This window comes from Anarrhichthys ocellatus, unplaced genomic scaffold, assembly GCF_004355925.1.
Source record: "Anarrhichthys ocellatus isolate YVR2014 unplaced genomic scaffold, GSC_Weel_1.0 scaffold28, whole genome shotgun sequence".
Classification (NCBI taxonomy): domain Eukaryota; kingdom Metazoa; phylum Chordata; class Actinopteri; order Perciformes; family Anarhichadidae; genus Anarrhichthys; species Anarrhichthys ocellatus.
The window spans coordinates 5,656,778-5,683,478 of record NW_022280058.1 but is presented as its reverse complement, the minus strand read 5'-3'; the positions used below and the strand labels follow the sequence as shown (position 1 = coordinate 5,683,478).

General features: G+C 40.2%; 3 protein-coding genes across 4 annotated transcripts; all 3 read left to right on the top strand.

Annotated features, from left to right (window-relative positions):
• Positions 1 to 185: 185 nt before the first annotated feature.
• sgms2a (sphingomyelin synthase 2a) lies at positions 186 to 14,658 on the top strand. Of its 2 annotated transcripts, XM_031863367.1 has the most exons (6): positions 186 to 608; positions 5,540 to 6,037; positions 6,869 to 6,986; positions 8,004 to 8,157; positions 9,463 to 9,629; positions 13,968 to 14,658. In XM_031863367.1, exons 2-6 carry the CDS (start codon positions 5,595 to 5,597, stop codon positions 14,151 to 14,153), a joined length of 1,068 nt encoding a protein of 355 aa, XP_031719227.1. In that variant the 5' UTR covers positions 186 to 608; positions 5,540 to 5,594; the 3' UTR covers positions 14,154 to 14,658. The 2 variants fall into 2 exon arrangements, with proteins under 2 accessions (XP_031719227.1, XP_031719228.1); XM_031863368.1 differs by having other exon boundaries at positions 186 to 6,037.
• Positions 14,659 to 17,309: 2,651 nt separating this feature from the next.
• On the top strand, positions 17,310 to 20,326 carry cyp2u1 (cytochrome P450, family 2, subfamily U, polypeptide 1). The gene is made up of 5 exons (XM_031863315.1): positions 17,310 to 17,900; positions 18,158 to 18,808; positions 19,167 to 19,328; positions 19,455 to 19,622; positions 19,716 to 20,326. The coding sequence occupies exons 1-5, from the start codon at positions 17,474 to 17,476 to the stop codon at positions 19,895 to 19,897; spliced, it is 1,590 nt and encodes a 529-aa protein (XP_031719175.1). The 5' UTR covers positions 17,310 to 17,473; the 3' UTR covers positions 19,898 to 20,326.
• A 717-nt stretch (positions 20,327 to 21,043) lies between these two features.
• hadh (hydroxyacyl-CoA dehydrogenase) lies at positions 21,044 to 26,184 on the top strand. The gene is made up of 8 exons (XM_031862997.1): positions 21,044 to 21,240; positions 21,808 to 21,936; positions 22,019 to 22,176; positions 22,428 to 22,554; positions 23,961 to 24,050; positions 24,131 to 24,203; positions 24,640 to 24,756; positions 25,600 to 26,184. The coding sequence occupies exons 1-8, from the start codon at positions 21,124 to 21,126 to the stop codon at positions 25,716 to 25,718; spliced, it is 930 nt and encodes a 309-aa protein (XP_031718857.1). The 5' UTR covers positions 21,044 to 21,123; the 3' UTR covers positions 25,719 to 26,184.
• The last annotated feature ends 517 nt before the right edge of the window (positions 26,185 to 26,701 follow it).

Sequence of the window (26,701 nt, the reverse complement as noted above, 5' to 3'; positions counted from 1 at the left end):
CAACTGACTGATCTGCAACCAGTTCTTACAAAGCAAAGGGGTTTTGTCGTTACAACATGATCAGTTCTCGTGTGGATATGAGATTTAACTAATTAATATGAATATTCAGGTTTTGAAAGTAAGAACTGTAGAATTACTGATATTGCTTGAAATAACGTGATGTGAAATTACTTTAAAAATTTGAATGACTCATAACCAAATAAGCAAGGAATACATTGTAATGGATTTATAATTGCATTTTATCTTACGCTTACATTATTAAATAGTAAAAATAGAATTGTAATCTATTATTAAAACATCGTGCTGCTACTCCTAACTGCTTTAAGATGCTAGTTTCGCAGACCTGTTCTACGTGCAGTTACAGGGCGATGCCTGCGCTGATTACAGGACAGTTACTCTGAATTAAAGGGGATGCGAGGCTGGAAGCTGGGTGCACAGAGGCTGGATGGATCTGATCATATGTGGGGCTTCGGGGAGGAGCACTCCCTCAAAAGCGAGCAGCACCGTCGTGCAATGTAGCAGTCCAGCCTGAGCGGCGACCAAGCAGCATTAGAGATTCAAGGAACTGCAACTACAGGAAGAGGCGCTAGGAGGCCCGAGCAAAGCAGGTAGGATGCTATACACTGTGCAACATGTGTATCGAAACACAGATCTTTATCTTCTCGTCGGTATGTGTTGGGTTTCATGTCTTTAATTGCGGCATTGATGTATGGATCTTTAACAGGATGGTAGCCTACAGCCGGATTGGTTTTAATGCTCCTGACATTCAACTTTTTTTATCAGTCTTGCTTAGAGATAGAGAAATACACTGTGAATATGAATTATAGGAGACATAGATCTCTGAATTCTCCTTTGCAGTGTAAGACTCGAGGCATACATTCACACAAAAAGTTTTATTTGGTGGATCAATAGACATGAGCTGGGAGACTACGTGTTTATGGTATGCTGATGTCAGTTACACACAGCATTTATCAGGGTATTAATCAGTAGCATCACGTGACATACAGAGACTAACAGACAAGTTGTCAGATAAGCCTAACATTATTTCTGAATTGTACAGTATGTACCCAGCACACAGACTGTGTATGCTTGCTTTCTCTGCTTTAATCCCAATTTAATAATTCAGTTGTCAGTTTCTAATAGCAAGAGCTTTGACTGAAAATGAGAGTGCTTAATTACAGGATTTGCACTGATTTGTTGCCCCACCCAGTAGCCTCATATGGAACATGGTGTTTAACACTGTCTGTGGGGCCACTGTGCTACACCCCAAAAGTAAACTTCAAATCCAGCTGTGCTGCACACACCACATGTGAGAGACTGCTGTCCTGTAATAACTGGGATGCATGGGAGACACCCAGTCCTGACCCTGGCATTACTGCCAGAATCTACCCTGCATGTGGTTAAGGCAACCAGAGACATAAGGGTGGCTCCATGCTCAGTGTGACCATATTGGCTTGTATGCTATAAAAGTGGATATCTTTTTAGAAACTAAACAACATTTATTATTTCTGTCAGCACAGAATGTGCATTTGTGTGTTTTGATTTACGCAACACAGTCAACTAGTGTTATAGTCATGGTATCCAGTACAGCAAGTGAATATCATTCTGGTATTACGAAAGGTTTCAAACATCTGCTCTCTGTAGTTCACTTTATTTGTTTCCTGGTGAATGAATATGCAGTATTGTTAGTTACTGCTACTATGATGTCAACTAAGCATACTTTCTACTACTGTAACCATCTACTACTACTACTAATCAGTGGTAGAAACTAAGGACATTTACTCAACTTTGGCATACTTGTACTTTACTTATTTTCATTCCATGCTACTTTATACTACTGTTACGCTACATTTTGGAGGGAAACATTGTACTACTTACTGCAGTACATTTAGTTGACAGCTATAATGTGGAGGTTAAGAGTTTAGGTAAAAAACATATGATGAGTATATATAATATGATGCATTGTCTTATATTAAACTAATTTACTGTTAGAATTTACTCCACCTGAACCAGCTACAACAGAGACATTAGTGCATCAGTATCAACAATCTAATTATATGATACATAATGATATAACACGATGATTTTTATGCATAAAGAATTTTTTCACCTTTTTGACTTTAAGAACATTCTGTTTAACTGTACCTTTTATAAGTAGACTATTACTGAAGTAAATAATCTGAACTTCCTCCACCAATTATATGACTGAGAGCTATTTTTAAAAAGCATGTCTCACAAAGCACAAAGACATTTATTTTTATCACAAAGCCATTCACAAACATTCTGACAATCTGTTTCTGAACTGAAACAAAATGTGGTAAAACAAAACTAAAACACAAACATGATGTTCTGCTGAACATGCCGTTTCCATGCTTGATTTACAGCCATTGCATTTTATAACATATGGAGTCCACTCCTCTCTGTAGTGCCTAAAGGGGCTGGGCCACCTCTGGTGTGTTTTAACCCTCCCTTTGATGAAGACAATCCACATGATGTAAAGAAGAAAATGAGTGGACAGCAATAGTAGCATGTTATTATGAAGGTCCCGAAATGGAGTCAAAGCCTTGCTTCCCCTGGAGTAAAATACAGTCTTCAAGGCAACTGGGTGGCTTTTCTTGAAATAGCTTGTGCGAGTGGAAGCAGCCAAGTTATCCATTATGGCCTGTGACCACGTGGAATAGGTTTTTCTGCCAGTTTTCCATCACCACCCATCCTTTTAGAGTGCTGGGTGCTCCGGCTGGTGGGAAAACACAGTGTACGTACACTGGGGAGGAGAGGACTGGTGGAAAACTGGTCTGAGACACTGATCTCCCATGTACAGTAGTGCAGCCTCACAGTGAACACTGGAAAATACAAATATTGACTACCACACTGATCTGTCACAGAGTATGACAATACATGACAACATAAACTATTGCAGGTTGTTCAAAAGAAAAACACACAAAGTATTGTGCCTCTCCAACAATTTTAGACAGTAAAGTCAATAATTACAACAACTATGCCCTATAAGATAAAAATCAGAACATACAGACTGTGAGAAACTACCCTCTCCAGTCAAAATATGACATTTTAAAATGAATGAAATACTCAAAACAACTTAAAATATCCTTTTGTTTTCCTTACAAGTGACCTCATGTAGCTGTGTGAATAATAACTGCTTTATATCTCCACTTCTATTGTTAACTATGACCACAATCTTTTTGTAACCTTAACCTTTGAAAGACTTTGAAAAGAGTATTTCGACAAAAGCATCCCAACTCAAAAGTCTGCTTACTAGCTTTTTCTGGAACTTTCAACATAATGCAATCTTGAGTTGGGACTGTTCATATTTAATCACGTCGTTTTCTTTTCTTAACGCTGACAGTAATATTTCCCTAACCATAAACTAAGTAGTTTTACTTTCCTAACATTTCCCAAACCTTAAAAAACTTCATGTCAGACGTAACAGCGGTGTTTCTTTGCCCTCTCTACTTGAAGCCGTCTGGAGTTAATGTAAATCAAGTTTTATTGTCACACAGCACATAGTGAAACATAGCCTCTGCATTTAATCCATATTAGCAGTGGGCAGTTACTGTACAATGCCCAGGAAGTAGTTTGCGCGTTTTGTGCCTTGCCCAAGGGTACCCTAGCTGTGACGAGGCGAACTGGTCTGTTGCAGGGACTTGGTCAATCATCCGGTTTCCAAGCCAAGCCCCCACAGACTGAGCTACTGCCACCCTCACTACTGCCGCGTGTTGCACCCCTCACTACACCCAGCATCAACACCACTGTGAGTCGCTGATGTCATGCGCTGTCACAGTGTCTCATTAATCACAGTCTATGGAGCAGCAGCAGGATTTGTTTCTAGATGACACTGTCACCACAGTCGGTCTCTCTGATGTTTATCTTGAGAACAGACATCTTGAAATTATTTTTTAACTGAGCTGGTTATTTAGAGAAGTAAAAAAAAAAAAAGGTATATTCCAAAAAACAATTGGACACACTTTGGTACATCAGAAACAAAGTGACTACATGAAAACATAAATGTTCTTGACGTATAGGTTCACAACTTACAGTATAATCAACCACATAGCAACATAATCTCACTAATAACAGAAGGGACATGGCATTGTAATTGGCTCATATTGTTTGTCTGCTCTTGTTGATCTTATTTGCCGTCTTAGTCTCATTTATATACTTTATGACCCCTTTAATTCCCTCAAAGTCTGTCAGACTTCATGTTCTGTAGCCAGCCATCAGTTGCACAACAGAGGTTGAATCTGCGGTGGGTTAGTCAGAGGGCATCCTACAATAATCCTTTCTCCGCTGTAATAATATTTTCCCAAAAATTGATTCTTAGGAAACTGATACTTTCAGCGGCTCTCTCACCGTATTTATCTCCTCTTTTTTCCCAGTGCCAGGTTTGCCTCCAGGTAAACATACCATTCTGTATGTATCCCAGATGACATTTATTGTGATGCATTTCAGGGCTGATAGCATAATCCTCAAATCCATTAACGGAGCTGTTAAAGGGACTAGAAGGCTTTTAGACATGAAAGAAGGAAAATGGTCATTGCTGTAGTGCTCTCTCAGGTCATTAACTGAGAAGAGCTCAACAACAAACATTGTAGTAGCACGTCTCCAACTTTGTCTTCTGAGTGTCATTAAAATACATTTAACTCTGGCTCCCAACAATCCACCATATTATTGTGGACATAACAGCCTCACCACTAGGTCCATTTAGTAGCTGGAGCTTTGAATCGAATCACACTGGCTTCCTCAGCAGATGGAGTTTGCCTTGTTGTCATGGACTTTTAAGCCACCCTGGGCAAGTAGTCCTTGAGATGTGCATAAAAAAATAGACACATGGCGCAATGCGATCAAAAGCTCCAGAACAGCTGAATTGAACATGGTGATGGTGAGATTGTTTTGTAAACTACTGTTTCTAAGGTCAATAATACACTTTTAATGTCAACAAGTTTAGTTTAATTTAGTTTTAGTTAGTTTAGCATTCATATAGCTTAACACTTTTATAATGAGCATGCAACTGACGATGATTGACCATGAAAACTGCTGAAGTGACGATAGCAGCTGCTTGTTGAGGATAAAGTCTGAAAATGAAAGCAGTGTGGCGGAAAGACTTGGAAAGGCCCAAAATAAAAGTCTGACTCAACCTCCAAACAGAAAACTGTCACAGTGGTTCTGGTGAATGTCCAGGGGAAGGAAAATGTAACACACAATGTTAACTCATACAACCACATTGGTATAGTTGGCTGCTATAAACTCCAAAATATTTTTCCAGTCTAAAATGGACATTTCAGCCCGTGGAATCAAGAACTGTGCATCAATAAAAGCTTTGCTAATCCCTAGGATAAGGAAGAGGGAAACAAAAGTAAACCAGAGTTCATCTCCTCCCTGTTTCTCATCAGTTTGATTTGACATCATTGCAACAAGGAGTACCTGCTTACCTTCCATCTTGTTCAAATGACAAGAGCGTGCTTGTGCTTTCCAAACCGAAGAGTTTGTCAGTTTTTAAACCGTTAGTTTTCTCTCATTGCAGCTAATAAGCCTCAACCCAGTGGAGCGGTGCCTGTGGATGGACAGTGCAGGCACCAATGGCGTCACAGGAGCTTGTGGATGCGAGAGCCACCGATAATCTGAACCCAGGAATGGAGGATGGTGCCGCGCCCAGCAACGGTAAAAACTGTCCTGTCCACACGCCTGGTGGAGAGGATACAAAGAGGGGCTTTCGGAAAGGCATAGGGAGGCATAATGACTATGTCAAGATTTCCGTGCCAGAGTCCAAGGTCAATCGTCTGCCCATGGAGTGGTGGAAGACAGCGCTGGCCTTCTTTTATGCTGGCTTTAACTTGGTCCTGACGACAGTCGTCATCACCATTGTCCACGAGAGGGTGCCGCCGAAAGAAAGCAGCCCGCCTCTTCCTGATAAGTTTTTTGACTATATTGACAGGGTCAAATGGGCATTTACGGTGACAGAGGTCAACGGCATGGTGCTGCTGGTCATTTGGATGATCCAGTTGTTCTTCTTCAGATACAGGTAAGAACCTTTGGTACTATATATTGTACAAGGTGTAGGTCTGGGGACCAAAGACCAAAACAAACAATGAACTGATCCTAATAATAAGTATTGTCTGGTCAGCAACAGTCTTATAGCTTATTGTTCTATGTGCCATAGTCCTTCATTGTTGTCCAAAAACTATTAAAAACTCATGATTGTTTAAAAAATATAATAAAATACAGAATAACACCAGGTTCGCCTTTTAATGTATGGCTGCAGGAAAGGTTATACACAGTAGGCTACAGTGTTTATTTGCCCAAAGAAATAGTTAACTGTTTTGTGGTTAGGTGTTGTAACGTATCAATGCTCTTTACGTCTCTTCCCGTTACTCAGGAAATGCATCACATTGAGGCTGCATTTGTCTTTTCTGCATTGGGGGTTTCCCTGTATGTTCAACATGAATAGTTTAGAAAGTAGTCTTTGATCTTTAGCCGGCACCATAACCAGACCACTGAAGTTTAGCTGTTGCTGAAAATGTTTAATTTGACATCAATCTCTTCCACATTTAGTCCATTTGGCTGTAAAGATATAGAAACAAAAATTTGACAGTAAAATGGGCATAGAGCAATGCCAGCAAAATGACCAATGACATATTTAACACTGTAACAGCTGGAATTGTTAGTGTCATTGTCAATATGTGGTCTGGTTAATAACAATCAATTTGACTTGCTGAGCAGGAGCCCTCGGAGTCATCGTCACACTGCACAAGATAGTCTCCGGAATTTAGTAGATTTAAGTAGATGTTTGACATAAAAATACACAATATATCTGCACTCACTCCGTTGTGGCTCTTATACTCTCTATTTGCAGATCAATAGCAAGCAGGCGGTTCTTCTTCCTCATTGGCACCCTGTACTTGTACCGCTGTGTCACCATGTACATCACCACCCTGCCTGTGCCTGGCATGCATATGACTTGTGCTCCTAAGGTGAGAAGCATGTAAACATCAGAGCGGGCATCAGCTGTCGTTGCTCAACCGTGTACTCTCGTGCACCCTCTGGGACTCATTTTGCACAGCAACACAAGAGAGGCAGCTATAAAAAAGCCATTTTGACTTTTTACCGCCTCAGGTCATCAACAATACTGGAGGTGCATCAGTGTTTCATCAAAAACATCTGCTCCGAGCTGTTGTTTGATGGTTTGTGTTGTACAAAAGGATCAGAGGTTCGACAGTTCAGGAGTTGTTTTGTTCTCGAGAATTTGAAATGTTTTGGACAGCGTATGAAAGCCTTCAGCTACTTGTGAGAAGTGAGTTATCCACAGTTATCCACAGTAATTCCAGCAGCAGAAGCACAAGATTCGATCATGTGTAGTTGATGATACTGTTACAATACTATACTTTGTTTTACTTTCTTTAATTACTCTTCATGCCGACTCCATGTTTCTCATCCCTGTCAATTCCAATTATGTTGATTAGAGTTGAAACAAATTTCAATTTGGGAAATACACGTATTCGCTTTCTTGCTAAGAGTTAGATGGGAAGATTGATAGCACTGTCATGTCTATACGGTTAATATAGAGCTACATCCAGCAGCTGGATAGCTTAGCAGAGCGTACAGTTTGGAAACAGCGAGTCTGGCTCCGTCCCTGTGCGGTTTGACAGGTGGTTTTCTGTCAGACTATTTCTTGTTAAGGTGCAGTAATTGCCATGAAGTATTTTATCAAGCAAAAATGCAATCTTTTTTTTTTTTTTTTTTTTTTTATACTTTTGAAGTGTTGGATCAGAAAAGACAAGCAATTATAATTTGTTGTGCTCTGGAAAGTTGTGATGGATATTTTTCTCTTTTTTCTGAAATTTTGTATTAGTTTATTATTATTAACTCTAAAAAAAAGTTTCGTGGCTGATTAATCGATAATGAAAATAATTATTAGTTGCAATCTTGCAATGTTTCTGCTGATCCAGTGTTTTTCTGCTTCTCTTTGTTTACTTCCTGTTCTCGATCAGCTTCACGGAGACTCACAGGCAAAAATCCAGCGAATTCTGCAGCTGATTTCCGGTGGAGGTCTGTCCATTACAAACTCCCACCTCTTGTGTGGAGACTTCCTCTACAGTGGACACACTGTGATGCTCACCCTCACCTACCTATTCATCAAGGAATGTGAGTACTCAAAGCATCACTTATTTGTTTGCTTTGTTTTAAATAATTTATGAGAATTTCCCATGAATAATATATAAATTACATTGTCTGTTTCCATTCTCATCCCATGTAGCCCACAGTATTTCATCATACAGCCACACGTTGACTATCTACGAACAATTAGGATGAAATAGCTGCATGTGTTGCCACTGTTATTGCTTCTCTGTCCCATGTTGTAGAACGTGAGATTTCCATGTCTTTTTATTATAAAGCAGGTCTAAGGGCTATATAATTACTGTAAAAGTATCAAAATGCTTAATCCATGGAGTTATACACACAGTATTCAGAAACTGTGCCTTTAATCGAGCCATCCGGATTTGTATACGATTGGGTTATCATAAGTTTAGAAATATATAAACCATTTCTCAGTTTTAAACTTAAACATTCCAGCTGTGTTCCCAGTTTATGCTGCAATCCATCGTACTCAAAAAATGGTCCTCCGAAACGTGACACGGCAAAGGAACGGCCATTCAAGTCAGAGTTCCAAGTTGGAAACCAAGTTTGCCAACATAAACACGCCTGACGTCACAGCAGCCATGGCGTGCTGACGTGAATTACCTAATTTTTAACTCCATGTAGTGTATAATGCAGTGTTTGTGTTCTGAAACTTACTGCAACTAGCAGCCATTTCCATTCAGTTGATTTGTGCTCTGTGAGCATGCGGTACTACTCATCTACTCCTGTCTCTTTTAACAGGGTTCCCGCAGATCCTTGAAATGTCTTAAATTCGTTTTTCAGGAGGATTCTCTAATTGTTAATTAACAGTTGGTTACTTTATACTGCAGATGCACTGGGACGCATTTAGATCGGAAGTCGTTGAAATGCGCTGAAACGAAGAGTTTCAGACAGAGGGTGGTAGAGGTATTTTCGGACAGACAGTATGAGAAAAAAATTAGTTTTTTAAAAAGATTAAAGCATGTAAACGTTTTTTAGTAGAAACCCAAAATACACATATTGAAACTGTAAATGTCCATATGTCCCCTTTAAACACTCAAATATTCAAAGTTTGGCAACAGATATCTCAAGATATGTCATGTGGATAATGTGCACAAATATGCTGTGAGGATGAGATATTACAAGCAGAGGTTGTTCTAAATTCTCCTTATAACCATGTTCCTTGCTGTAGCGCTGCTTGTCTGTGTGTTGCCACATTGCACTGAAATGCTTGACTGCCTTTAAACAGTTAAAATATGGAAGAGCAGACCACAAATGTATGTTGTCATAAATATGTCCAACACTCTTGTCTTTCCTTCCCTCTCTCTAAAGACTCGCCACGGTCGTTTTGGTGGTACCATCTGATATGCTGGCTGCTGAGCGCCGTGGGTGTGGTGTGCATCTTGGTGGCACATGAGCACTACAGTGTGGATGTGGTCGTGGCCTATTTCATCACCTCCCGCCTGTTCTGGTGGTACCACACCATGGCCAACTTACAGGTCTGAACACAGCTTTACACTGGGTGGCTGCTTGTGTGTGTGTGTGTTGGAGTGTAAGAGAGGGGAAAAAAAGAGAGCTTTCAGAGCTGATGGTTCTCCTCTCATTGAACCTTGTTACACATGAATCATTATGAATGGAGGACTTTACTGTCAGTCTGGTGACAAATGGCTGTATCTGGTTCACAGAGTTTACCTCAAGTGTACCAGCTAAGAGTTCCATGTCAGCACAGTAAAGTATTACAGTTTTTGTTTTGATGAAATGGTCTATCTATTACATGTAATTATATATTTAGAGTAAGTACAAGTCTATTTTTAACCCGAGTGTCAGAACTGGATATCATTTCAGTCAGTCAGTATTCTAAACACGGTGACTTACCCCCTCTACTGGCCAAAGAATAGACAGTTGATGGGGTGGTACCAAGCAAAATCCTTTTTTCAAGGGATATTTAAATCATATGGTTAAACACACATAAATCACAACGTGGCTGCTGACTTCATTGAAAATATTATTTAGTTTTTCAGTTCCTCTATTCAGATTATTTTAGTTTTCATGCATCTATGTATGTTGTAAATGAATATGGATTTAATGTAATTTGCAGTTGCAACATACAGATGAACTGGTTTCTACAGTAGTAGGTAGCATTAGAAAAAACAAAAGAATACAAAGAAAAAGACAGAAATAGGCAGAGAGAGCAGCATTCTAATGAAAATCCTAATCACGTAACTGTTGGATAAAGTAATGAACAAACGGCAAGAGGCACTTAAGCACTGAAGCTTCATATTCATTTTGGATAAACTTTAGACTGTAATTTTGTCACCCGTCTCTATTGTACATTGGCATGTGAGTATTAGATTGATAGATCAATAAACTTTATTTCAGACTCAGGGTCCAGATAGACAATTACATACAAATGACATACACACACAGGTACAGTGCATCCGGAAAGTATTCACAGCGCTTCACTTTTTCCACATTTTGTTATGTTACAGCCTTATTCCAAAATGGATTAAATTCATTATTTTCCTCAACATTCTATACACAACAACCCATAATGACAAAGTGAAAACTGTTTTTTGCAAATTTTTGCAAATCTATTAAAAATAAAGAACGAAAACATAACATGTACATAAGTATTCACAGCCTTTGCTCAATACTTTGTTGAAGCACCTTTGGCAGCAATTACAGCCTCAAGTCTTCTTGGGTATGATTCCACAAGCTTGGCACACCTATTTCTGGGCAGTTTCTCCCATTCTTCTTTGCAGAACCTCTCAAGTTCCATCAGGTTGGATGGGGAGCGTCGGTGCACAGCCATTTTCAGATCTCTCCAGAGATGTTCAATCGGGTTCAAGTCAGGGCTCTGGCTGGGCCAGTCAAGGACATTCACAGAGTTGTCCCGAAGCCACTCCTTTGTTATCTTGGCTGTGTGCTTCGGGTTGTTGTCCTGTTGGAAGATGAACCGTCGCCCCAGTCTGAGGTCCAGAGCGCTCTGGAGCATGTTTTCATCGAGGATGTCTCTGTACATTGCTGCATTCATCTTTCCCTCAATCCTGACTCGTCTCCCAGTTCCTCCCGCTGGAAAAACATCCCCACAGCATGATGCTGCCACCACCATGCTTCACTGTAGGGATGGTATTGGCCAGGTGATGAGCAGTGCCTGGTTTCCTCCAGACATGACGATTGGGATTCAGGCCAAAGAGTTCAATGTTTGTTTGTTTCATCAGACCAGAGAATTTTGTTTCTCATGGTCTGAGAGTCCTTCAGGTGCCTTTTTGCAAACTCCAGGCGGGCTGTCATGTGCTTTTTACTGAGGAGTGGCTTCCGTCTGGCCACTCTACCAAACAGGCCTGATTTGTGGAGTGCTGCAGAGATGGTTGTCCTTCTGGAAGGTTCTCCTCTCTTCATAGAACACTGGAGCTCTGTCAGAGTGACCATCGGGTTCCTGGTCACCTCCCTGACTGAGGCCCTTCTCCCCCGATCGCTCAGTCTGGCTGGGCGGCCAACTCTAGGAAGAGTCCTGGTGGTTCCAAACTTCTTCCATTTCCGGATGATGGAGGCCACTGTGCTCATTGGGACTTTCAATGCTGCAGAAATTTTTCTGTACCCTTCGCCAGATCTGTGCCTCGATACAATTCTGTCTCGGAGGTCTACAGATAATTCCTTGGACTTCATGGCTTGGTTTATGCTCTGATATGCACTGTCAACTGTGGTACCTTATATAGACAGGTGTGTGCCTTTCTCAATCATGTCCAATCAACTGAATTTAGCACAAGTGGACTCCAATCAAGTTGTAGAAACATCTCAAGGATGATCAGTGGAAACAGGATGCACCTGAGCTAAATTTTGAGTGTCATGGCAAAGGCTGTGAATACTTATGTACATGTTATGTTTTCGTTCTTTATTTTTAATAGATTTGCAAAAAACAGTTTTCACTTTGTCATTATGGGTTGTTGTGTATAGAATGTTGAGGGAAATAATGAATTTAATCCATTTTGGAATAAGGCTGTAACATAACAAAATGTGGAAAAAGTGAAGCGCTGTGAATACTTTCCGGATGCACTGTATAGTATTGTTTTAAGACATACTAAAAGAATATGTGAACCTATTCTTTGATATTGGTAAAAAGGATGAGATGTTCTTGGTGTAACTTTTACTCTCCTAGGCCACTTAGACAACCATAAAAACAAAAGGTCCAAATGCTTCATTCTTGCAACATGGCTATGAGACATGCAATCGCACCAAAAGCAACTTTTAAATCATTTAAACAAGTCACATTAGGACCAAAAAAATGTGTTTGGTCTGTTCATCAGCAGCACTTTAAGCTACATCTCTTGTATGGACGTTATGTAAACAAAATGTTTTCCTGTTATTACTGACGTTATTCTAAAGCAGGGGTGTCCAAACTTTTTTTCAAAGAGGGCCAGATTTGATAATGTGAAGATGCCAACAGTCCCTGCTGACATTATTTTAAACAATACAAGTAGCCTTGTAGATAAAACGGGGATGAATTTATATCATTGTATAAAGAGTGACATGAGAAGATCAATCTCATGTCTGTAAGTTAAATCAGCTATAATCACTATTTTACAGTGATTAGTGACTCGTCTAAAACATTTTAAAAAAGGAATAACTTCAATAGAAGCATTCTATACACTGTAGCTTATTTACATTCTATTAGAATGTAAAGAAGTTACATTCTGATACAATGTAACTTCTTTACATTCTATTAGAATGTAAAGAAGTTATTCAAAGAGGGCCAGATTTGATAATGTGAAAATGCCCAAGGGCCAACAGTCCCTGCTGACATTATTTTAAACAATACAAGTAGCCTATACATACATTGTTATTTAATCATTTTATTTTCAATGACAGCAAATAGCAATGTAACCAAATGTAAGCATTCATGTGTGAACAAATCTCAACAACTATTCTGCCTTTCTTTCACATCTTGAAAGTCAGATAACACAAAGAACAAGCCATCTAAAAGCTAATTACATAGAAACTGATCAATATTCTCACCTCAAGACTCAAATCTTAAATGTGACTTAGTGAGGGTAATGAAAAGTTGTCTCACATTTAAGTTCAACACACATGAAACAGGCTAACGAAAAAAATCAAGTTGTCTCTTAGTATCTGATGATAGCTCTTCAGTGTTACGAGCCAGGCAAACATTAGCAAACTCGGTCTTCTTCTCGGGGCAAATGTTTTCTGCTATTTTCGTAACACATTCTTTGATAAACTTTGTCATGTTTGTCATGTTTAGCAGTTAGCATGGCCACTTGGTAGCTTACTTTGATGATGTTTTCATGTGAAAAGGACCGCTGCTGTGTGGCCAAGTTATCTTGGAGTTGTTTCACTTTTCTAGCACGGTCGCTCTCTGATAGCTTGTTGTAGCATTAGCATGTTTGGTCTCGTAGTGTCTCTTTACATTATATTCCTTAAACAAGGCAACAGTCTCATGGCAAATTAGGCAGACACAATTGTTTCGGTTTTCGGTGAAAAAAATATTGCGACCTCCACCTCTCCTGGAAGCGGCGGCCCTCGTTATCGACTTTCCTTTTTTTTTACTTGCCGTAACATGACAGGTCAAGGGTCAGAGCCAATTTCAAACAGCCAGACAGTTACAGAGTGGTTCTGCCACCATGAGGTAGAAAGAGGAATTGCATGTTGAATTTGTATGATTTATTCATTCCGTTTTGACTGTGCTGGCGGGCCATAAATAATGCATTTTAAGACAGAAGGTGCGGGCCATATAAAATCTGACCTCGGGCCGTGATTGGCCCGCGGGCCGGACTTTGGACATGCCTGTTCTAAAGGATAACTTTTTTCTTTCTTGACAGACTCTGAAATGCTCGCTGAACAACTACCTCACCAACACCTGGTGGAACCCACTGTTCAACTTGATGGAGAGGAACGTCCAAACCTCGGTGCCGTGCTCTTACAGTTGGCCCATCACCTGGCCTCCAGCCTGCCTTAAGAACCCCTGCAAGAAGTACTCCATAGTACAGAGCACACGAGAGGAATGATATGACCCCGATGCCCCCCTGTCCATGAACCGCAACATAGTGATACCAAATGCATAGCTATGAAAGAAATATCTCTGCAAAAATGAAGGATAATCATCTCGTCTATGTGTGTTCTTTGTAGATGTAATTTATTTATGAGATAAACTCCTGCAAAGTCCTCATTGTTTTTGTCACTCAGCTTCTACGAACAATTTGTTGCAACAGACTGGCAGGTTTGTTACAGGTTTGCAAGACTTGATTTTGGATATGCTACTGTAACTTTTTCATACTGCGTGTGTTGACGGGGTTTACCTCAATATGATAACAATGTCCTCAAGTCACAAGGTGCCTTAGTGTGTTAAAGGTCAGTAGGTGTACCACAACTGCCATGAGTCTTGATATATTTTAGTTTTTTCATTTTATTATTATTATTATTATTATTCATTTTGTATTCATTTTAGTAGCCTTAAGTGTGTATATCCACAGCTGTAGTCTAAACATTGTAATGTATTAAAGTTGAACTATACTAAGGCTTCAGTGTGTTTTTTGATTTAATGAATGAAGTCATCATTATGCTGTATACTGCAACTGCATGTTTTAGACAACTTAAATATATATTTAATGGATCTCTTCAACCTTGGAAGATTCATCAAGTCACAAGAGATCATTTTGTTAAATAACTCCTTTCATACCATGTCACTTACTTTGTAGGCTTTATGTCATGTCGTTTATCATGGCCTTACATGTCGCATGGCTTGATCATCTCCTCTTCCATGTACATTATCCCTGACATCCACGTTAGATCAGAAACTTTCAGAAAACAATATATCCCTGAGAATTCGAATGCAATGTTTGTGGAAACCATCTATTTGTTCCCAGCTCAGTCCTCAAACTCATGGATCCTGAATGCCATGTATGTTGTTGCACCGTACAGGGTTCAAATATTCCTGGCACACAAAAAGCGTCACGGAGAAATGCTGCAGCTGTCTAAATCCAGAAAAGAGAGTGCCGAAAAGCTGAGCATGAATGGTGAAAAACTAACTCTAGATTCATCATGACATCTACCAAAGAGTTTCATCCATGTGCTAAACAATCATTTTTCTCAGACAACATCAACAAACTGGTAAAGTTATGAATTATTTTGATTTAAACACAGACTCTGCTAACTAGGATGACATGTGGAATTACTAATGGCTCCTTCCTTGGACCTCTGCTTTTTAAAGCTATCGGCAGAATCATACAAATCATACATTGCAGATGATACTCAGCTATTATTGATTCATATCTCATTTTAAACATATATCAAGTCAATAACAAAGTTTGTCTATTATCAGCTTTAAAATACAGCAGGACTGTGAGGATACATGTGTAAACCAGATTTAGAAAAACTAATTCATGCTTTTGTGTCAAATAGGTGAGACTGTAATGGTCTTTTCTCAGGTCTGTCCGAGAAAGCATTAAAGCAGCTTTAGCAGTTCTCACAAAGACTAAGAAAGCTGAACACATTACACAGATTCTCAGGTCTCTGCACATGGCTACCAGTCAGTTATAGAATTGACTTTTGCCCGTCTACCTGTTGTCCAGGACTTTCAAGGCAGTTTGATATTAAAAGTAAGTGCAACAGTAACGGTTTCTTCCCCCAACTGCAGTCAGCACAGTCATGTCAGAGCAGCACAGAGAAAACATCAACTTAACAGCACAGAATCTGCAGCTGTGGACAGAAAAGACCAACTTAGAGAGACAGACAGAAGAGCTGACCAGAGAGAGAGACGGGCTCAACTGGACCGTCGGAGTCATCCTGGAATATGACAACTTCCCAGTGAATACACACTGCCCACAGAAAGGTGAAAACATTGTGTACTTTTTGTCAGCAATGGAAGTACATTTACTCAAGTACTGTACTTTATACAAAGTCAAAGTATTTATACTTCACTTGAGCCTTTACGAGGCAAATATTGTAACTTTACAATATCACTCACTCTGACAGCTTTAGTTACATTTCAGATTACAATTTTACATCCGCTTCCTGTCTAGTGAAAACCAATTATCTCCAAATTTGGTGGTTTTGAATTAAAATGTTTGTGATTAATTGAAGCATCTTTTATGAATAGAGGAAATTCTACCACTTCTTAAACTAAATAAACTATCCAAAAAGCCTCTTGGATCAGCTGGAAAATTATCATCACAAAGCTGAAAACAGGGCTGTTTTTATGAGTTCATGAAAAGTTGACTTTTTAGAGATACATGCTTCTCACAGGACAGCGCCGCTACAAACATGATGATTTTGATGGAATATGATGCATTGCTGTAGATTAAACTGCCCAACAGTATAGGAGTTATTAGCACACATTCAAACATCTACAGCAGTAAAATGCAACATGCACATTATAGGGTCAGTGTGTGGCCTTCAGGGGATCTATTAGCAGAAATGGAATATAACATTCATATGTTTTTATTATCAACTGAAAATAAGTTTATGTTACCGAGGCCACCTGCAGAATGTATATATATATATATATATATATATATATATATAAATGTTATCTGTAATAGAAAACGATTATGATTTAGTTGTCTCGTTCTTGTTGAACAGTGTGTAAAGCTTGCCTGGATGGCTGGGTGCTGTTCCAGTCAAACTGTTACATGTTTTCAACATCTGAATATTACTCCCAATGGAGGAATTGGGAGGTAAGCCGCGATCACTGCAAACAAATTAAGGCAGATCTGGTGGTGATTGAAAGCCAAGAGAAACAGGCAAGACTGATTTAATTTGATCTATTTTTCTATTTTCATAGGCAGAGATAGAAATGAATCATGTCCAAAACTGTCAACACATGAAACAAAGATATTATATATTTATATATATAGTTAGTTAATCCTTTCATTATAATTGTCTAAATAGAATGTTTTGCATTGCAACTGAAACTGCAGTCTAAAGTTTGATTTGCACTTATATTTTGATATTTAACCATTTTATTTATATTTTTCCTACCTGAATCTTTTTGATCTTCTTTAATATAAATACATTGCATTCACTTTTATTTATCTAACCTGTGTCTGCGTAAATAAACCTGCGTTGCCTATCATTGGCTGATACATCTGTTGTCGTCACTGTGGAAGTGCACCAATCACAACAGGTCACAACGCTGTCAGCCAATAAGAAGCCAATAACGGTCCAACATTTCTCGCTGTTTCACAACATCACAGGAAGCGCACGAGCGACGCTTTTAAATACTACTTTCACCTAACCTAGTTGGCATGTTGTTGTTTTAACGCGGTCTTTGAGGATACTCCTAAACATGGGATAGTGTTGTCAGTCCGCTGCATTTCACTTTGACGCCATGGCTTCTCTATCATGGCTGGAGCGTCTGAGCGGCGCTGCGCTGTCACAAGTCGACATGGCAGCTTGCCTAGTGTTCCTGCTCGTGTTGGGTTTGGTTTATGCACATCACAAAGGACGGGACCTCGCAAATATCCCACCAGGTCCGAAGCCGTGGCCGGTAGTCGGCAACTTCGGCTTCTTCCTCGTCCCCTCTTTCATCCGGAAGACGTTTGGGCATAAATCAGACAGCGCCGACAAGAGCGCCATGATTGTTTTAACGGAACAAGCTCAGGTGTATGGTAACATCTACAGCATCTTTGTAGGGAGTCAGCTGATGGTGGTGCTGAATGGCTACGAGGTGGTCAAGGATGCACTTTCAAACCATCCCGAGGTGTTCTCCGACAGACCAGATATCCCTTCTGTCACCATCATGACCAAACGCAAAGGTAAGCAACTGATCCTCAGCCTTATCTCCATGTTAAGTAAACATCAACAACTCAGTTTCTAATGTATGCGATACACCTAGCTGGAGTAATGGAGTGTAATGAGAATAATGGTTGTATTGACAGTAGTGATACTAGTTTATTAGTGGTAGTAGAAGTAGCCTGCTGACAATTGCAACTGGGTATTTATGGGTATGTTACAGTTTAATGAAACTGACAAAATGTATCATCTCCCCCCCCCCCCCTTTTCTGAACTTCAGGGATAGTCTTTGCACCTTACGGGCCAGTGTGGAGAAAGCAGCGCAAGTTTTGCCACAGCACACTCCGAAACTTTGGCCTGGGGAAATTGAGCTTGGAGCCTTGCATCCAGCAAGGCCTGGCGACCGTCAAATCGGAGCTGCTGCAGCTGAGTGAGAGGTCGGGCTCCAGCGGCGTGGACCTGGCCCCGCTGATCAGCAACGCCGTGTCAAACGTCATCTGCTCGCTGATCCTGGGACAGCGTTTCCACCACGAGGACCGCGAGTTCCGCAAGCTGCTGGACCTGATGGATCGTGGGCTGGAGATCTGCGTGAGCAGCCCCGCGGTCCTCATCAACGTCGTCCCACTGCTGTACTACTTGCCCTTTGGGGTGTTCAAGGAGCTGCGTCAGGTGGAGGGAGACATCACGGCGTTCCTGAAGGGGATCATCGCAAAGCATCGGGAAACATTAGATCCTGCCCACCCGAGGGATCTCGTAGACATGTACTTGATGGAGATGTTGGCCCAGCGAGCTGCTGGAGAGGAGAACAGCAGCTTCACAGAAGAGTATCTCTTTTATATAATAGGAGATCTCTTCATCGCTGGCACCGACACCACCGCGAATTCAGTGTTGTGGATCATGCTCTACATGGTGCTACACCCTGATATCCAAGGTACAAGTAGCAACAGTCCTTTTCAGACAAATGTTTTATGTTGCAGAACTGAATGTGAAGTGTTTTTAGGAGGATACAAATCACAGATTTGGACATCTGCTGGGGAAACCCACAGCTCGGAACACTTCCTGGTTTAAGGACAACAGAATGTTGATTATGCATTTAACCACTTCTGCAACTCTTGCACGACATCCATCAGCGCATCAAAGCGTCCGTCTGACGACCGCTTTCTAGCACTTTGAAATGATTTGAACTGGCCCAAAGCCACACTTATTTCGCACTCGTTTGCCGAGATGAGGACTTCTTTAATCATCCAACAATGACGTGCATAATGTTTTTCCCTCATATTTGATTTCAGACAAGGTCCAGGCAGAGATCGATGGAGTGGTGGGCACACGGCACACCCTGTCTTTGACTGACAAGGGAAGTTTGCCTATTACTGAAGCCACCATCATGGAGGTGCAGAGACTGACTGTTGCGGTTCCTCTGGCTATTCCTCACATGGCCTCCGAGACAACAGGTGAAGTATTTATGTCAATGATCAACTTTTCAGGTTTCAGAGTCTCAGATAATGATTGTATCTCAGGGATGATAAAGATCTACTGAGCTGAATTTTGTTGATTTGTCGTAATTTTTTCCCGTCCAGAGTTCAGAGGCTACACTATTCCGAAAGGAACAGTTATTGTGCCCAACCTGTGGTCTGTCCATAGAGATCCCACAGTATGGGACGAGCCAGACACTTTCAACCCAGCACGCTTCTTAGACGAGGAGGGAAAGTTGCTCAGGAAGGAGTGCTTCATCCCATTCGGGATCGGTATGCCGTTCCTTACTCGTATTGGCCGTATCACCCATCTATCAATGCGTCTTAATTGTCCATGCCCCAATGCGCTAATAATGTATCTTCCAGGTCGCAGGGTGTGCATGGGTGAACAGCTGGCGAAGATGGAGCTGTTCCTGACGGTTACCAGCTTACTGCAGGCCTTTAAATTCCGACTTCCAGAGGGAGCGCCTCCTCCTACGCTGACCGGACGATTCGGCCTGACGCTGGCTCCCTGCCCGTACGGCGTGTGTGTGAGCCCTCGGAGATGAAACGCTGGAATGTTCTGTTCCAGCAGATTTTCTCCAAATCAAAAACCTTTACCAACCGCAATGTGGGTAAAGGTCTCGTAGAGAGACGATATAATCTGTGCATAATGGAGAAAAAAAAGTGTGTTCTGATTGGAATGTAGCTTCTTTATGGCTGCATATCATCTGTTCATCTCTACAATGCTATGATCCAAAGCAGCTTTTAATCCTCTCATTTAGGAAGTGAGAACCATTGAATGTTTAATGTATAAATATATTTACTTGATAATTAAGTTATAATTAAGGTCTACAATCAGTTTTATGATTCATGCCACTGAGAAATTAGCACACGTGTTATTAGGGCATTAGGATAAGAAAGACTTTTAAAATATATTTTCCTTACGGATGTGATGAATTGTTGGCAATGTGTCAATAAAGAGTTTATCTTAATAATGCTTACCTCAATGTATCATGAATATATATTGTGTTCAATAACGTTTTTGTGTACAATTGTTGACATTTTATAATGATTGTGTTGTAGCCCTGTGAAAAACATAAGGACATCTTTTTAGCCAAACAGTAGAAGGAAAAATTGTCTCAATGCTAGAAACTTTGTTATAGAAACAAACAGAACTTCAATATCATAATTCCAATCTGAAAGAACAAACTGATCTCAAATTATGATCATTTTGTCATTGTCATTTTGAAAAATAAGAAAAGAGTTGATGAGAAACGCACAGCCCAGGGCTTAGTGTTGTTTTGGCACTTTTTATGAGGTGTTTAGTGAAGAGTTACAATCAGGTGGAGGGAAGTGAATTATGATTGTAACAAAAACACATATCCATATATCTCAAAGCTGGAGAAGAGACTGCAAGATGAGACTTTCTAGACCAGCTGACAAAATACAATTGAAATATGATGCATTACTGTTCATGCGTTATATTAGAATGCTTCACCTTGAACAGACAGTCGGCACATTTTAAGTTAACAGACAAGATTACAAGTATTTTTACATTGTGTATTGCAGAATCTGAATATTCGTGTAGAATTCCTGTCCAGGGGTTTTTGACATGCAACACTTTTAAGGAACTATTTGTGTACATGTTTAATTTGGGAGTTTTTATACTGTATCTGTGTGAAAGGTCGTTGTGCGACGTGATCACGTGACCGCCCGACCTTCCTCCTACTTCTTCAGTGTGCCCGGTCTGATCTGATCGTCCCGCAGCAGGCTGACACCGATCACACACATCATGGCGTTCTTCACTCACCAGATCTGCAGAGGTTTGTCGTCCTCGGCTGTGAGGAATGTCGTTATTAAACATGTGACGGTCATCGGAAGTGGGCAGATGGGTGCGGGAATTGCACAGGTAAGCAACCAAATGTTTAGCCATGTAGCTAGCAAAGTAGCTTCATTACAGTTAGTGGAGCAGCTGCTCTTTAGCGGAGGTGGGGGCGGTTGCGCAGACGTACATTTGCCAAACCAAACCAGTTTATTTCAACAAAGCACCTTTGTGTCGCTTGCAAGTTGTCCAACCTGCAAAATGTGACATATCATATCATTCTTTCAAAATAAAAGCCTGTCGTTGGATTATATTTCGTTGAGAGTGAATGGAGTGTCTTGTCTCCACAGTACAACCACACATTGATCCCTTGAGGAAGTTGTGTTGTGAAATAGCTTGGTTGTCATCCATTAAAACACAGTTGTCACCTTGTGGAGTGACATAACGAGATAAGACTCAACTCTGATGAACTGCAGGATGCACATTTGGCCACATGGTGTCGCTCGCCATAGAAACTGGAGAATTTGAGCTGTGTCTCAAGTACATAATATTGTATACTACACAATATACACAGTATCTTAATTTTGCCCACACATCATCACTGACATTGACGGCTGTGTTTCTAGTTATTTTGACCTAATTTCTTTCTGAAAGATTGCTGCATCAACTGGTCACTCGGTGACGCTCGTGGACACAAATGACGAAGTCCTTAAAAAGGCCGTCAAAGGAATTGAAGGGAACCTCAAAAGAGTGGTCAAGAAGAAGTTTGCTGACAAGCCAGAGGTGAGACGGTAGATCCCCAGACCAACACCAACAAATAAACACCAAAGTAAGAGTGAAATGTGATGAATTGATGTTGTTTCAGGCGGGTCAAGAGTTCATCCAGAAAGCCCTGCAGAACGTGTCAACCTCGACAGATGCTGCATCTGTAGTTCAGGCCTCGGATCTCGTGGTGGAGGCCATCGTGGAAAATCTAATAATCAAGCAGGATCTCTTCGGTGGGCTTGACAAGCTGGCACCAGCGTGAGCGTCGTTCTGTTTCTGTGACATTTTTTTTTTAGCTGTATCGGTTAAATTAGAAGCTCAATACTGTTAATGTTCATTTCTAAATCTAAGACCAAGTTTTGATCGGAGACGGAAGTTGGCACGGTACATTCGGTGGCTTTAGTGAAGGAGAATGAAATGGAAAGTTCTGAAGTTTTATTATTAACTGCTGTCTATATTATGTTTTATGTATGCATCTGTTTTTTCTGCACGCTTTTTTTTTTTTTTAGACACACCATCTTTGCCAGCAACACATCCTCCCTGTCCATCACGGACATCGCCAGCTCCACCAACAGGCTGGATAGATTTGCCGGCCTTCACTTCTTCAACCCAGTCCCTGTGATGAAGCTGGTAGAGGTATGACCCCGCAGTTATCTTCCTACAGAATGGGGTTTCTAAAAAGGGTTCAGAGGGATGAAAGAGAAGATCATTTACACATAGATATGCATCCTTTTATTAGTTATTAAACAGAAATTAATACAGTATGTCCAAACAAGTAATTTTCTTAAGAGTACACCGGCACAGTAAAGTGTACTCTGAAAACACAAATGCAGAAAGTGAGTGGCTGTTAAAGATGTTTTACCTGGATGAGGCTGCAGGCCTTGAGGACTCCTGCTCACACAGAATATTGTCATCTTCCTTTTTGCAGTAAGCTTTGACTTTCACTGTAGAGGAGTTTTATTTTAATTCAAATACTCAGAGACAACTGAATCAGAAAAGTAAACGCCATCCATCCAGCAGCTCAGTTAGGCTTAATCTTTCTCACTTTTCTCAACAGGCAGAAGGATCCGCTAGAGAACAAAACAGATCTTGAATTAAGTTTGTTTTTAAACGTTAAGTCCCATTTTTCATTAAGATACAGTAATATAAATATAGTCTTGATTTGGTTGTTGTATTCTTCTTTTCTGCTTAATGCTTAAAGGCCTACCGATTTTGTCGTAGTTGCAGCAATGCAATAGTCTATAAAAGAAAGTAGCAACAGCCAACAGTTTAGCCTTCAAGTCATCTTGCTATTGGCCGCTCCAGTCACCACGTCGTAGACTGGGCCGGTGGGGCTGGTAACGGCTCATATTATGCTAATTGCTACATGTAGTTGTGTCTTACGGGGCTTGAAAGAAGTCGAATTAAGTCTTGAGTTCAAACTGCTGCAATGTGTCTCCCTCCTATTGATAAAAAAATATTAGACCTTATTTAAAACCTCTAATCATAAACTACAATTATTGATTGTGTGAGAAATACAAACGGGTTGAGGGGTTTGATTTTTTTTTTTTTAACTTTGATGTAGGCGGGATCAAGAGGAAGCTAGTGTTGAATTAGTTTACGCTACATGGCTGTGAGGGCACCTGTTAGGAATCAGAATACATATTGTTTTACAGTTAACATATTCAATTGTTGAAGTAATTTAAAATATTTGTGTTTCAAATATTTAAAATTAATTTATTTAGGTGACTTTAAACTACTTGTCAGCTGATGGAGGCGCAACACCGCCTCCCTCTATTGGCCATCCGCCTCTGCATTTTGAAAAATGTGCTTATTCACTTTCTTACCGACACTTAACTAGAGGAAATTACTTTTATTTCACGCTCATGTCTGTGTGGTAAATGTAAAGCTACCACAATCAGCTGGGGTGCCAGTAGCTCAGTCCGTGGGATCTAGCTTGGGAACCGGATGTTGGCCTGTTCAAATCCCAGGTCAGAGACACTTTTATATTGCTGGTAACAATTAATTAGAATCAAATCTGCTTAAGTGTTAATCTTTCACAGGTCATTGGAATCTCAGCAACAAGCCAAGAGACTCTGGATTGTCTCCTGAACTTCAGCAAAATACTGGGAAAAACTCCCGTGTCCTGCAAGGTAAGATTTTCTGTCTGACGTCATCGTAGCTGTCGTCTCTTAACGGCCCACTCAGCAGCCTCCGACGTCTCTTTGTTCAGGACACGCCAGGATTCATTGTAAACCGCCTACTTCTTCCCTACATCATAGAGGCCGTCCGAATGTATGAGAGAGGTATGTATACCTGCATGTGCACCTGTGTGTTATGTCAATAGTAAAGCTTGTGTATTGTTACTCATGATGCAATGAAGAAAAATAAGAAGAAAGGTCAACTCATTCTCCTTTTTAAATACAACCATACATCTTTTAAATACAAGTTTCTCTCCTTTTACCACACTTTAACACACTTCATTCAAAATGAACAAACACAAAGTAAAAACCTCAAACTGTCTTGGTTTGTCTTTCCACTGTTTCAACAATCTGCTCCGGTTTGATCACAATAAGCCCTCAAATCACAGAGTTGGATGTGAAAATATCCTCGCTTCGCTGGGTTTCAAACAGCATTAAATATTGAGTTTCAAATACAGTATCCTTTAGTATAATCTTGTAGTTTTTGATTGATATCGTATCTTTGTATGGTTACGGTTTTGTTTTTCTGTTCTCTCCTCAGGTCATGCATCCAAAGAGGACATTGATATTGCCATGAAACTCGGTTGTGGTTATCCCATGGGACCCCTTGAGCTCGCAGACTATGTAGGACTAGACACGATGAAGTTCATCATGGATTGTGAGTAAAACTATGTGGGGAATATAAGTATGCTATAACCGGTGGTGGTGGATTGTTACTAAGTTCATTTACTCAGGTACTGTACTTGAGTACAAATTTGAGGTACTTGTTCTTTACTTGACGCCTTTCTTTTCACGCCTCTTACTACTACGACCCAAAAACATGTCGGAAGGAAATACTGGACGACATCTTTAGTTACTTTACCAATCCAGATTTTTTTTTGCCATTAAAATGTACAAGTACAGCTAATTGATAACTATTTTGAAAACAGTTTTAATTCAAGTTCCTGCCTCACAAATTTGCGGCTTAGTTTAATGATTCACACTGTTTTCACACAGAACTTTTACAAACCAATCGCTTAATGGAGGAAATGATCAGCAGATTGATCCACAATAAAAATAATTAGTTGCAGTCTTATACAAAGTATTTTAAAAATAAGCTCCACCTCAGTCAACTCCTGTTTTCCATTAATCCAGGAGTAAAAATACCCTGATATATTTAAGTACAGTACTTGTACAATACAACAGTCACACGGCCAATTATAAGCATCGAGTACTTTTACTTAAAATAACCCTCAATACATTTTCCTGATTTATACTTGCAACTGTTTACTTAATTAACATTTGTATGCAGGGTAGAGTTTAGAGTATTTTTACAGTTTGGTATTAGTACTTTTACATAATTAAAGGATACTTCCTCCACCACAGGATATGAATTGAATTTAAAAGTGTGACGGCCTGTGATAATATAAAACCGCTGCAAAGGAGAAACAAAGCTCGTTCAAATGAACTGATGTGTTAAATGTCGAACACTTAACTTGTTTTTGCTACTGCCTATCTTTAGATTGGTCTGCAGCGAATCCAGAGAACCCCTCCTTCGCCCAGAGTGAGTTGCTGAACAAGTTGGTTGCGGAGGGCAAATTCGGCAAAAAGACAGGAGAAGGATTCTACAAGTACAAGTGATGTACTCACGCCACTGAAACTAGTCAGAACCTCCGAGAGTAAGCCATCCAACAGGAACTGATTAGAAGCGGAAATAGAAAAAGTGCCTTCTCTAATAAAGGCCGACTTTTGTCTGTCAGTCCATTTTCTGATGGACGTCCACTGAATGACGTCTTTTTGTGTGTGAAGAGATTCAATCAGATTAAAATCGTTTTTTCAAATACTTGGTGTCTGTTCTCATTGTAGGTGCGGTTTTGACTGCCGTGCAGATGCATACAGAACTGGGTAATATTTATGATTAACATAAAATGTGAATGCTTCTGATATCTACTAGCATCAGTCAAATTAATATTGGTGGTACAATAACACAACAAAATGTATTGGACTTGCTGTGACCTGAGGCATTCGGCTGTGCTTACTATATAATGTGTTGTGTACATCCTTGAGCTGTAACAGACGTGTTCATTAAATTTCCTTACTCATACAACATTTGCAAGGCCCTTTTTTTTTTTTTTGTGTTCATTTGAAGACTTATGGTTACCTCCACGAGCTCTAGTCGTCTTCTTCCCTGCCTCTGCTGGCACATTGCTGCTCATCGCGGCGTATTACTGCCACCTGTTGGTTAACCTGAAGCTAACGAGGCTTTATCTGTTCCAAATTAAGACAAATCAAGTGGATATCTTTCCAAAAGTCCTTGTATAAATGTGCAGGCACGCTGTGTGTCCGGACGAGTGATTTAGAGAATCTTTCCTCCTTCAGCAGGTGAATGTGAAAACAGCCTTCTTGTGTCAAACGCTGCATGTACATCATTGTGCACAGTTCAGCTCGAACATCAAGGTGAAGTAAAAGGCAAAAGCCCTTTGAGAGGAGGGCCACTACTGTATACGAACAACTGACATACTCTTTATTAAAGTTAACCTTTTATTTAATCTATATGCTATTTCTACTTGCTTCTGGACATGTTAAAGGTGTATTTGATTATCCGAACCAAGACTTAAGATGGA

Bases quoted from the DNA above. Each gene is read 5' to 3' on its own strand.
- hadh (XM_031862997.1), top strand. From the start codon at position 21,124: ATGGCGTTCTTCACTCACCAGATCTGCAGAGGTTTGTCGTCCTCGGCT. The intron at 21,241-21,807 runs GTAAGCAACCAA...TCTTTCTGAAAG, and splicing joins TGGGTGCGGGAATTGCACAG to ATTGCTGCATCAACTGGTCA. The intron at 22,555-23,960 runs GTATGACCCCGC...AATCTTTCACAG, and splicing joins CTGTGATGAAGCTGGTAGAG to GTCATTGGAATCTCAGCAAC.
- cyp2u1 (XM_031863315.1), top strand. From the start codon at position 17,474: ATGGCTTCTCTATCATGGCTGGAGCGTCTGAGCGGCGCTGCGCTGTCA. The intron at 18,809-19,166 runs GTACAAGTAGCA...ATTTGATTTCAG, and splicing joins GCTACACCCTGATATCCAAG to ACAAGGTCCAGGCAGAGATC. The intron at 19,623-19,715 runs GTATGCCGTTCC...TGTATCTTCCAG, and splicing joins CTTCATCCCATTCGGGATCG to GTCGCAGGGTGTGCATGGGT.
- sgms2a (XM_031863367.1), top strand. From the start codon at position 5,595: ATGGCGTCACAGGAGCTTGTGGATGCGAGAGCCACCGATAATCTGAAC. The intron at 6,038-6,868 runs GTAAGAACCTTT...CTCTATTTGCAG, and splicing joins TTGTTCTTCTTCAGATACAG to ATCAATAGCAAGCAGGCGGT. The intron at 8,158-9,462 runs GTGAGTACTCAA...CTCTCTCTAAAG, and splicing joins CTACCTATTCATCAAGGAAT to ACTCGCCACGGTCGTTTTGG.